The sequence below is a fragment of the Trichomycterus rosablanca genome, chromosome 24 (genome assembly GCF_030014385.1).
Source record: "Trichomycterus rosablanca isolate fTriRos1 chromosome 24, fTriRos1.hap1, whole genome shotgun sequence".
NCBI classification, from domain to species: domain Eukaryota; kingdom Metazoa; phylum Chordata; class Actinopteri; order Siluriformes; family Trichomycteridae; genus Trichomycterus; species Trichomycterus rosablanca.
The window spans coordinates 15,917,660-15,930,788 of NC_086011.1; the positions used below are offsets into that span (position 1 = coordinate 15,917,660).

A 13,129-nucleotide genomic window follows, 5' to 3' on the forward strand; every position below is an offset into this window, starting at 1 on the left:
AAAAAAAGATCAGGTCCGAAAAAAACAAGAAGCAAACGTCTTGTTAAAGGCACACGGACTCTCACAGAGTTCTCACACAGAATATCAGCAGCTTCATTTGTGTTCCACAGTACAAACACCGTTGGTCTAACGTCCTTGTTTATTTCCATCTCTCTCTCTCTCAGTTCCAGCAAGCTTTTGGCTCTCTGCACTTCGAGGATGAGTATACAAAAAAAAGGGGATGTGGCTAATTAGCAGTGCTGATGGTGGTCTTAATTAAGCTTTTTTCTAAAGGATTCGGCTGAAGAGAATTAAACCTTAAAGCAGAGTGCACAACACTCAACGCTCCTTTTATTCACTCGGACTGACGATCAAACCGAGTCGGATCCGGCTGCCCACCTACAGCGCTTGGACAAAATCAGAAAAATACATAATCTACACAATGCTCCCGATGTGCACGCTTGTATTTGGGTCAACAAAGCTCAAGTGATCAGCCCCAGGTACTTTATTAGCTCTTTTCTACTTACACAGTGTTATTACTGCTGTTACTTTTTATTTTCTCCCATTGTGATGTTGGTGATTTTAAAACCATTAAAAAGTACAAAAGCAGCATAAAACTTACTAAAAATATAAACATTCAAACCAGTGAACCAACAACAGCACGACAGATTAAGATCCTAGGAAAACAAAGGCTTTTGTTAATCGGTACATGGAGCTACAACATTGTACAAAATCAATCTATCTATCTATCTATCTATCTATCTATCTATCTCTCTCTCTCTCTCTCTCTCTCTCTCTCTCTCTCTGTCTGTCTGTCTGTCTGTCTGTCTCTGTCTATGTATGTATCTGTCTGTCTGTCTGTCTGTCTGTCTATCTATCTATCTATCTATCTATCTATCTATCTCTGTCTGTCTCTGTCTGTCTATGTATGTATGTATCTATCCGTCTGTCTGTGTCTGTCTGTCTGTCTATCTATCTATCTGGCTGTCTATCTTTCTGTCTGTCTAGCTAGCTATCTATATCTCTGTCCATCCGTCCATCTCTCTGTCTGTCTGTTAGTCCGTCCATCCATCCATCTATCTACCATTTCAGACTTGCAACTGAAAACACCACAAGCAACTAAGAATTAGAAACCTTGCTCAAAGATCCAACAGCGGCAATCTGGCAGTGGTGGGAACTGAACCAACGACCTTTTCATTACTAGTCCAGTACCCTGATCGCTGAGGTACCACGGAATTAAAAAAATTTAATACTTGAGCTTAATGCACTAATACTGTAAAATAATTCCAGGCTACTGGGTAGTGCTGTCGCCTCACAGCAAGAAGGTCCTGGGTTCGATTCCCGGCCGGGCAGCGTAGGTCCTTTCTGTGTGGAGTTTACGTGTACGAGTGGGTTTCCTCCCACAAGCCCAAACACATGCAGTGAGGACAATTGGAGCTGCTAAAATTGTGAATGTGTGCAAGTGTGATGACTGGCAACCTGTGTAGGGCGTCGCCTGACTTTCACTAAATGAATCAGACACACCAGACCCTGCTCAGACAGGTGAATCAGACAGTGAATGAATCTTATATAAATATACATATAGATGGACTCTGAGACTAGAATACCCCTCAAGCTCTTCAGTTTTCTTGGTCTTAGCAGCGGTGCTCGGCTCAGAGGTATAATCATAAATAAGCGATTGTTGCTAATGAAGGATTATAATCGCTTTGTCGTGGTGTGTGGTTCCAGTCTGGCACGTCTGCCATTCAAACGGTCTGAACATATGGGCATCAGCCACCGCTAAACAGTAATTTACAAAGTTAATAAAGCCTTGGTTTTCCAGTTGTGCATGGTCACTTATTCGCGTGTAAGTGCTGTCTGATACGCTCATGTGCATTTCCTTTTCTGGCAGTAAACACAAACAAGCCGACAGCTGCTCGGACCTGCTGACGCGCCAGCGTGGAACAGTGCTGATGAACTTTACTAAGTCGCTACAAATCAAGCTGCCTTTAATCCAGCCTGGATGTTACTGTGTCTGCAGATTTACTGGGGTGAGATCCGGTGCTTGTGTGAGACTGACACTGACATCCTGTTTTAGTGGATGTGGGCACTGTCATCCTAGAAAGGACCAATCCCATCTAGACAGAAATCATTCCTTGCAGTGATCATTTACATTTTCGGCATTAAGCAGCGACTTACAGTACTGTGACAGTATACAGTCTAAGTAATTGAGGGTTAAGGGCCTTGCTCAGGGGCCCAATAGTGTCAACCTGGTAATGGTAGGGCTTGAACCAGCGACCTTTCAATTACTAGTTTAGTACCCTAACCACTAGACTACAACTGACCCACTATGTTATCAGTCAGAAAATCTTTGGTTGCCAGCACCACTGGAGTACCTGTGGAAAGAGGTCAAGCATTCAGTTCTGTCCTGTTCTCTTGGTGTATGTCAAATATAGCCAGAAACACTAGCCAGTGAGCAGTCTTTATCACTGATGCTCCTTCTAGCCGTGCTACAGTAATGAACCCTCTTCAAAGCCTGTCAAGGTTATCAGTGTCCTTATAGCATTTTCAGAGCATCCACAGGTCCACTGATTTATTCGAGTTTTTCCTACTATTTGTCTCTAGATCGGAGTTTTTTTAACCCTTGGGTCGCGACCCTTGGGTGGGTCACGAGCCAAAAATTATGGGTCGCAGAGAAAAATAATAATAATTAAATGAATGAATTTTAACAGGAAATTGTTCACATACTCCCCTATGTGGAGGCTTTACGTTACATTTTGTAAACCACAGTGGGACCAGATTGCCACTATTTTCATTAATTAAGTATATCTCGTTTTGTTTTTCATCCGATGCATTGTTTGTGTGGAATCAACAAAATATGGTTCGCTTGACATAAAGTTAGACAAACCCTGCTCTGTAGCATGTTACAATGTTTAGAAAAAGTGGTACAAAACCCAAACCCTTCCTCCTGATGCGTAATTCTGAGGAGATTAGGCACTGACCTGCTCCGTGTTCCAGTCCAGCACCCCTGCCATTCCAGCAGTTTGGGCATATGGGCATCATTAGTCCCTGATGAGCAGAATCATTTCTAAGCCATTGTCTTTGTTTTCCAGTTCCGTGTGGCATCGCCCGTTCCCTCAGCCTTGCCATTTCCCAGTGTGACCCGTTTCAGTGCGGTGTGACTAATAGCCCTAATCAGATGGCAGGAGAAAAGGCCCACTAAGTGCTAAACGCTCTGAATAATTTAGTGGAGTGGCAGTTTAATGTGGACTCCAAGACGCTCCGATGAGGGGGCCTGGGACGCCCCGCACGCGCTCGGAAGGTGACCACTTACTCACGTTTACAGAGCTGAGTTTGGGACACGGATACGCACAAGCAGCCCGGATTTGTTAGCGAGGTAAGATTTTAATTTGGCTCGGTTTATCATCTCTCGCTCTCAGACCCGCAGAGAGAAGAGACGATTGTAAAAAAGCCAACACATTATTAAGTATTTAGGTAAAGACCATAATCACCAATCATTATTCATGCCACACGCAGCACAGGTGACCTTGAAAGACTGTTCCTCATCCTGCAGACTGTTAAGTAGGTTCATCCTTGCCCTTTTGCTCAGAGCCGGATGAAGTGTGCGCTTCTCTGATGGATGGCGGCGGTGTTCCCGTGCGTGCGGAGGTGTGCTCTCGCCGCGGCGCAAAACTGCCTCTGCAATTTCATTAGAGCGGCCGGGATCACGCCGACCGTATTTCACACCGAAGTTCCATTTCTCAGCCGCCTCATTAAGCTTCCTGACAGATACTTTACAATCATCCTCAAGTGAATTTCAGAGCTGCTCTATAATTTGAAGAAAGTCATTAAATAAGACATTTAAAAAAGATTAAAAAGGGCCAAAATATAATAATAACAGCACTTTGAACTTTACCCCTTATTACAGTAAACTATGTCATTTTGTAGTTCTACAATTACTGACTGTAGTCCACCTGTTTCTCTGCATGCTTTGTTAGCCCCCTTTCACCCTGTTCTTCAATGGTCAGGACCCCCACAGGGCCACCACAGAGCAGGTATTATTTAGGTTGTGGATGATTCTCAGCACTGCAGTGACACTGACGTGGTGGTGGTGTGTTAGTGTGTGTTGTGCTGGGATGAGTGGATCAGACACAGCAGAGCTGCTGGAGTTTTTAAATACCGTGTCCACTCACTGTCCACTCTATTAGACACTCCTACCTAGTCGGTCCACCTTGTAGATGTAAAGTCAGAGACGATCGCTCATCTATTGCTGCTGTTTGAGTCGGTCATCTTCTAGACCTTCATCAGTGGTCACTGGACGCTGCGCACGGGGCGCTGTTGGGTAGATATTTTTGGTTGGTGGACTATTCTCAGTCCAGCAGTGACAGTGAGGTGTTTAAAAACTCCAGCAGCGCTGCTGTGTCTGAGCCACTCATACCAGCACAACACACACTAACACACCACCACCATGTCAGTGTCACTGCAGTGCTGAGAATCATCCACCACCTAAATAATACCTGCTCTGTGGTGGTCCTGTGGGGGTCCTGACCATTGAAGAACAGGGTGAAAGGGGGCTAACAAAGCATGCAGAGAAACAGGTGGACTACAGTCAGTAATTGTAGAACTACAAAGTGCTTCTATATGGTAAGTGGAGCTGATAAAATTAAGTGTAGAAACAAGGAGGTGGTTTTAATGTTATGGCTAATCAGTATATATATATTCAGCAGATACGTTTCACATTCTCTTTTGTTTGTTTTTCTCAGCTGAAATCCAGTTAAGGATCCTTATAAACAGCCTAAAACAAAACATAGACACTCTCATCCACGGTTAGAGGCTGTGGGTCATGCAACAGAGAGCTCCTGAGGATCCAGAAGTGCACTACAGCTGACCGTCTAGCCTCTCGCTGGTGGTCGATGGGCTGCAGGTGAATGGAGCATGTCATGTGTGAGAACCGTCTCAAGTGCACCCGGAGATTTTGTTCATTTCAGCATTGTTACCCTCTCTCAGCCACATTTCCTTTCTCTACGTCTCTCCCACTCTCAACCTTTTAAAGCCCGAATGTCCAACGACCGACCATACACCCGAGTTAGTACCTCTTATAGCATGCTGTTAATACAATTCAAACAGATTACTCCACACAGATTCAACCAAGCTTTGTTTAAATTCTATTCACAATATATTTTAATGAAGTAAAACAATGTTAGAAAATGGGTGGAAGATAATATAGCGCTTTATTACCTGTATCAGAGAGCAGTCAGAGGATCCAGGGAGCAGAGAGAAAAAACACAGACAGAAAGTCAAACATTAGAAGAAAAGTCTCAGTGCTATCCAAACAGAACATATAGCTTCAGAGATCACAGATCTACGCTGGGGTTTGAGAAGAAATGATCATTTACACTAACAAAAATAGACCAGTTCATAATGGAAAAATCAATACCTGTGTGGTCGAAATGAGCCTGAAATTTATACTTTTATTACTTTTATTTGCTCATTTCATTCCTAACACATAGTGAAAGGTCAGTTCTGAGTTCTATTCAAACACTCTCGAACACCAAGAGCTTAATGGACACCAGACAGAGATACTGATCCCTGTGTGAACCCCGGCTTATGCAGGTGAAAAGAAGCGATTGTGTGTTAGGTAAGGACCTCCTCAGACAGGGTACTTAAACTTTACTATTTAATATTTCATCTCTGTTGAATGTATACTATTGATTTTTTATAGTGTGTACCTTCCCTGCTGTCTGTCTGTCTATCTATCTGTGTCTGTCTGTCTACTTGTTTGTCTATCAGTCTATCATCTGTCTATCTATCTATCTATCAATCCGTCTGTCTATCTGTCTGTCAATCCATCTATCTACCGATCTATCTGGCTGTCCATCTATCTGTCCATCTATCTATCCATCTATCTGTCCATTCATCTATCTATCTATCTATCTATCTATCTATCTATCTATCTATCTATCTATCTATCTATCTATCTATCTATCTATCTATCTATCTATCTATCTATCTATCTAAGGGTCTGAATCAATATTGGATAAACATAACCAGGGTAACTTGATACGACTAGACTCAAAAAGCTCTAAAATAGAACGTGAGCCTGGTAGATGTGCGTGTAAACAAGGCTCGTGGAGCAGAAGTGGAAAACTGTGTTTGGTGAGGCTGGCAGACAGAAGGGAACACATCTGGAGGAGTAAAAATGTACCCGGGAAAATGGGTCAAGAGATTGTTCCAGAAAGAGAGAGAGAGAGAAACGCAGGGAGAGATTTCACTGTAATTAACTTCAACTTTGTATGCAAGTTTCATAGACAGCAGCAGAATTAGTCACAGACAAACTTGAACTGCTGCACCTTTGCTCTTTTTACTGTGTTACTGAACAATTTTACCACAGGAGGCACCGCAGAGCCTTCCTGAATATACACCTCCGAGTAGCAGCTATCATTCACCATGAAGATCGAATAAAACAATATTGCAGCAACATCGCCAAAGTTCACTTTACTGTTCGGGTGCTTCAGATGCAGAGCAGCCGAGCAGGATTTCACATCGATCCTGTTATTATTTCACATTATGACATTTCACATTTTGTCAATTCAGCTTCTTATTTTTTTTTCAATTTCCGTCTTCCGCAGGCCTGAATTAAATTGCTGATTATTCCACATCAGACAACGCTGATGTGATGAAAGAGCTACAGATTTATTGGATCCCTCAGTCAAAGTTTTATTGCGGTGGCGGCTAAAGCGCCTGCGTCCTCTGTGGCGCGGGAGCAGACGTCGGAACAATAACGGGTAAACACGGGGAAGCGGCCGAGTGGCAGCGCGAGGACGGTGTCACTCATGATCTAAACATTAGTGTCACTATTAATCAATCTGGCAAGGGCCGTGGTGGGTCCAGGTGCCATCGGGAAACGCCTGGTACAAGGCACTGATTTCTTAAGGCAACACACGCTTGCACATTCACACGTAAACTCACATTCTCAAGCCTAGGGGCAGGTGAAAGTACACAATCCACCTTCTGCAAAGACTATTTTAACACCTCAATGTCAATGCCAACTAGCACTCCGACCAAAAGTATAAATTTATGAATTATTGGAATTTTAACATCATGTTTTAAACACTTTGGTTACATTCATGACAGGACAGGTAGTTACTGCTTGAATTACTAATGACCCGGACCACTTCATTTGGGAATCGAACCCAGGACCTTCTTGTTGTCAGGGAACAGTGCTACAAACTAAGCCATGCAAAGGTTTGACGCATCCTGTGATCAGAAAGTGTCCACGAATAAAAGACTAGATGAAGATTAACACACGTTGGGCGCCTCTAAAAACTGAGTGCTACAAAATCCCAACAACACTGCTGCACCTGATGCACTTATACCAGAACAACACACACTACCATCATGTCATCACTATAACACTGTCATTGCACAGAAACATCATCTGGTATTAAGGATACTACAGGGGTCCAATTTTATTAATGATGTGGTATGTGGGGGTGAGAACGTGTACAAAGCAACAAATGGGCTACAGTCAGTAATTGTATACCCACAAATCTATTTTTTTCTGTGTGGTATGTATAGCATGTAAAATAATCAATAAAATGCTAAATCTATAAAAAAAAGTGCCAAAGACTTAATTAAAAACGTGCACATGAAAGGTCAAACCGTGGGCATTTTCCAGGTCATGGCATGGCACGACCTCACGCTGAAGCCCCCTCATACCCACTCACTCACGGGCACACAGAGAGCAGTAGAGCTGCTAATGAGCTTCCAGCGGTTCCCCACCTGAGTGGTGCTAACACAGGGCAAGACTCTGCAGTTGTGGTCATTCAGAACGGATCTCCCCTCACAGACCACTGAAGCACCGCACAGCCTGATACCAAACCTCTCACGTGCCTGGAGACACCACCACTGAAATCCAACGTTTGTGAGGCTTTAAAATAACCTGAACTGCTGTTCAACTGTCGTCTGATCTTTATTTAAGTTACACAATTTAATTGTCCTGAACAATATACCTACAATTCATGCTAACAGGCTTTGTGTTTCTGTTCCTATCACGCTAGCCCACTGCAGCAGAGATTAGAACCTGGTGCTATCAGCCGGTCGGGCATCTACACAGACATGACTGGCTTTGTTTGGTGGGAATATGAAGGACTGGCTCTCTCTCGCTATATACATAAGGTATTCCTGCTTTGCACCAGTGTTCACCTGACCAAGACAGCAGCTGGTGAAAATGAATGGACATGCATGAACAAATACAGGTCATTCCAAAGGGTTCACATACTTTCCCTCATAAATGTGTACCATGCTGAACTACACAGTTAGTCCGTTCCGAGAGCTTGTTCGCAAGTCCAAACAGATGAGAAATAAACTCATTTTAACAGGCACATAACACGAAATAAACTTCTACACAAACGCCTGTATAAGTGTGGAGGCTTTACATTACATCTTGTAAACCACAGTGGGACCAGATTGTTACCATTTTTATGAATTCATTCATTCATTATATTTCGGTTTGTGTTTCGTATTGATGTGTTGTTTGTGTTGCCTGGGTGGCGGTAAATATTATAAACAAAATGTGGGTCGCTTGAAAAAAACCCAGCACTAACAAACTGATTCAGTACAGCATCTAAGAAATTTGCTTACTTCATCTATACATCTATAGCACTGTCGCCTGACAGCAAGAAGGTCCTGGGTTCGATCCCCAGGTGTGGCGGTCCGGGTCCTTTCTGTGTGGAGTTTGCATGTTCTCCCTGTGTCCGCGTGGGTTTCCTCCCACAGTCCAAAGACGTGCAAGTGAGGTGAATTGGAGATTAAATTGTTCATGACTGTGTTTGATATAACCTTGTGAGCTGATGAATCTTGCGTAATGAGTAACTACCGTTTCTGTCATGAATGTAACCATTATAATCCTAATAAACAAACAAACAAACAAACTTCACCTAAACACATAAAGTGTGTGTGTGTGTGTGTGTGTGTGTGTTCTGGTAAGCGTGGTGCGAATAATTTAGGTAACAGGATTAACAGATTAGTAGTTGGACGTGCATTTGAACTGGGTTGGATTTTTCCTCGCGGTAACGTTAATGGCTCATTAATAACCGGGCCTGGCTGGACCGACTGCAAAGGCATCTGGAGAGAAATAGGATAAATGAGCTTAATGAGAAAACAGCCCGGCTCGGCCTCTGTTTGTGTCAATATAACACTGCTGAGGACGGCACGGACAGGTTGGGCATAAAATGCCCTAATGATCGTGCTGTGAGCCAACAACGTCATTTACAGGATTTATCTCCGTCCAAATAAACCGTGCAGTTTTGCAGTTACCGTTCAGGGGGGTTTTTGTTCCAGTGTGCTGAGTCACATCCCGTTTGTTGGCGAGTGGAGCTCTTACGGAGGCCAAGCAAAGTCCATTTAACATACCCTTACCTCCGTGATAAAAAGAAGTTTTTAAACTGTGTGTATGCTATAAGTATGTGGACACCTGACCAAGAGCTTGTTGAACATTTATTTCAAACCCATTGGCATTGATACATAGATAGACAGACAGACAGACAGATAGACGGATGGACAGATAGATAGATTATGGACAATTAGACAGACAGACAGACAGACAGACAGATAGACGGACGGACAGACATAAATTATGGGCAGACAATTAGACAGACAGACAGACAGGTAGATGGATTGACAGACAGATACAGTCCCCCCCCCACATCCCCCCATGGATGTCTTCTGAAGGTTCTGGAATGTGTCTGTGGGAATTTGCAGAGCTTTTGTAGGGTCAGGCACTGAAGCGCATCCACTTGTTTAATTTGCATGGTGCTTCCTCTCTGTCTATGCCGAACCCTGCCCTGACCGAGGAGATCGAAGCTAACCCATATCCCCTCCGAAACATGGGCAGCATGCCGGATGCTTTTTTGCCACCCTCGCATTGATGAGTGTTGCGCCACCTAGCATTGCATGCGGAGAGACACACCCTAAGGGCACCCTTCCTCATCCCTGTGCGGGCGCCTCTAATCAGCCGGCAGAGGTCGTAATCGCATTCTGACAGAGAGATCCACATCCGGTTCTTTGTCCCGCCCCCCAACTGAGCAACCGGCCAATCGTTGCTCATACTGCCACTCAGCCTCGAACCGGTAAGGCAGAGCTGGATTCGATATGATGTACTCTTTTTACTGTTGCGACACCTGAGCAGCAAGTGTGTTTGTTTTTAACGCCGTGTTTAACACATTTGTGACACTTTATCGGAAGATCGATATTATGTTATGAGTCTGCTTATTTTATCTTGTCTTTATACTGTGCGTCCATTTTATATTCTCATTTTTATTTTTATGGCTGTGAGGTAGGTTAAAACTGTTCTTGTGTTGTCATGTGTACGAATTTCTTGTATGTTAAGTTAAACCAAATTCAAGATTCCAGTTTAAGACCGCTGGAGTTTATTCTGTCCCTGACCTCAGCCCCACTGAACAGCTTTGGAATGAACTAGAACACAGACTGAGGCTTTGTTGACCAGCATCAGTGCCCAGCCATACAAATACTGTCATGTTTTGACTACACAGGCACAAATTCCTACAGATGTGCTTCAAACTCTTGTGAGAAGCCTTCTCAAAGGAGTGGCTGTTGTTCTAGCTGAAAAGGTCACATAGAGGTCACTTGATTTTAATACAATTTAGATTTGGGGTGTCCAAATACTTTTAGCAGGTCATATAGTGTGTATCATACTACTGAACAAAATAAAAACTAGCATGATATCCACTCTTATCGTATGGAAATGATTTTGTAATTAGAGGATATTTGAATGTAATACATATTTACTAATTCTGTTTTTTTGCTATGAAGTGAAACCTCACTTCACTGGTAGATCATTTTGTTCGATAGCCAAAATAGCGAAACAATTCCATTTAAAATTCAAACCTCAAACCTTTAAACGGGTGAGCAGCCGCTGTAGGAAGCGGGCCGTACAGTCGGCGGTCGGGATCATTTTGTGCTGCCTGTTTCTTTGCACCTCTCCATTTCACGGTGTCTGCATTTATCAATTGGAAGTCTCGGCTCTGGGATGGAGAGGCCGGTGTGAGACACGCTCGGAAAATAGGACAGTTCCAAGACGTGACGACACACGGACCGGCCTCGGGGACGATCGTACCCGGTCACACAAGAACTGACAAGCACGGCCGACCTAGCAGGGATTCACAGACGTGGAACTACTGATGTGTGTGAGCAGCCCAGAATGTGTGTGGTGAAGAGATAGAGAGAAGAATAAAGAACATAAATGCAATGAGGCTCCACTGGACCTTGGTGTAGATGTAGCTGACCGATCCAATCAGATGTATTGGGTTGTATTAAGGCTAATCCAGTCATGTTTTAAGTATTAGACATGATACACGCATCTGTACAAACATCTGCTCAAAGCACTAGTATAGAAGATACAACAGCTTACACTGGCAGAAAAAAAGATGGAAAGTTGTTGGTTTAAGTCCCACTAATGGCAAGTTACCACTGATGGGCCCTGACCAAGTTCCTTATCCTTCAGTTTACACTGTATTCAGTTGCAACTTTAAGTGATACATGCACAAATGTAAATATGTAAAAAGCATGTTTACGTTACCCAGATCTTAATAACCTAGATCAGAACATCCCCACACCTTTGGGTGAAAAGCAGAACCACTTCCAACATCCGTAAATAGAACCAGAAGGACAAAAGAACACAGCTGACTGAGTTTGATGGGGCTAAAGCTTTAGGAGGTAAGAGTACATGCTCTCTGTTCATGTCTTTTAATTTCTCTCACAGTAATGTGTTCTCACCAGGCCAGATGAGCTCCATTACCCTGTTCAGACTGAACCGTCTGAGACTTCTGCTCATCTCCCAGACATTAAACCAACAATAATTAACCAAGTCCTCGTTGGCTCAGTTGACTCGCAGGCCCGGCTCGTATAACGATACACTGATAATTAACAGCAAGCTTTTGTTTAAGACTGATAAATCATGCTCGATATTATTTTGTGTCTGTATGTGAAAACGGAGACGGTAGCAAGCTTTACTGTTCACATTTCTATTCTGTTTCAGTCTGCTAGGTGATGTTGTGCAGCAGAGAGAAGATGAGAATTACATTAAGCAAGCACTCCTAGGCATATAATCAAGATAAATTATTCTCACGTCGCAGAACCGGTTCAGCTTTTTTAATCACGCAGCATTACACAGTTTGTAAGGGTTGTAGAGGGTGCGTGTGAAACAAAACGGTTAACATCACCGCTCTTTATTATCTTCAAGCTTACTGTTTAAAAGAGCGCTCTGATGGATTCGTCAGTAGCTGCTTTCATGTATTGTAACTTTACATAAAAGTTAAAAGAAAAACTTTTTAAAGTGGACAAACTAAAGAGAAGCATTTAGATTAATTATAAGTTATTATGTGATGATGCGCTAGTACAGCTAGCATCATCACATATTACAATAACTCAATAATAATGGATTTGTATATTTACACATACTATGACTGATAAAAGCCTTGGTCTGGCCAATTAAAAAAAAAAACAAAAAAAAACAATCTAATTTCCTTCAGGATCAATTAAGTATCTATCTCTCTAGTAAGTAGGTGTGAAGTCTAAACATTTAAGAAAGAGAAAGAAAGACACATTCAGTGCATCAGAAAACTGCTGAATATCTCAAGGAGGAAGATGAGCACCACTGAGCAACTTTAAGAGATGGCCAGAACAGAAAAGGAGCAACTGGAACTCATTAAGGACTGCAAGTTGTTATTTTGATCATGTGATGTGTCATGACAGGACTTGTGGATGGACTCCGAAGACGAGGCGAAGAAAAAGCTGGATTGACAACATCACAACGTGGATTGCATTATCAGAGGCTAGTCTGCTAGTTATTTGTTATTCAGTCAGATTATCACTTAGAATTAAGGCACCTTAGTAGGAGCATTGTAAGGTATGCGTCTGTGTAGAGAGATCAGTAGGTTTTCAGACAGACCCAGTGTTTGGTCCTAAGCTACACTGCACCTATGTTTGAGTGTGGGAAAGAAAGTGTGTAAGTGTACTGCACTTGTCAGGGTGTCTGTTCCCAGCATTTCCACACGTCAGGAGCAACAAGAGTCAAGCCACGATGGCTACACGACCACATATCTGCGTATCTACACAAGGGATTCACCGTTAGTGTGCTGTGTGTGCTGAC

General features: G+C 43.0%; 1 protein-coding gene across 6 annotated transcripts in view; it reads right to left on the minus strand.

The window, feature by feature from the left end:
- The window catches only part of ptprga (protein tyrosine phosphatase receptor type Ga), a 246,049-nt gene that overhangs the window by 108,746 nt on the left and 124,174 nt on the right, over window positions 1-13,129 (minus strand). The window contains exons 2-3 of one of the 6 annotated variants that reach the window (XM_062986352.1): window positions 4,956-5,064; window positions 3,471-3,781 (exon numbers count right to left, since the gene is read on the minus strand). The exons of the other annotated variants lie outside the window; for them this stretch is intronic. Coding sequence (XP_062842422.1) covers window positions 3,471-3,477 — 7 coding nt within the window. The 5' untranslated portion in view covers window positions 3,478-3,781; window positions 4,956-5,064. The remainder of the gene's footprint in view (window positions 1-3,470; window positions 3,782-4,955; window positions 5,065-13,129) is intronic. 6 annotated transcript variants of the gene reach the window in all.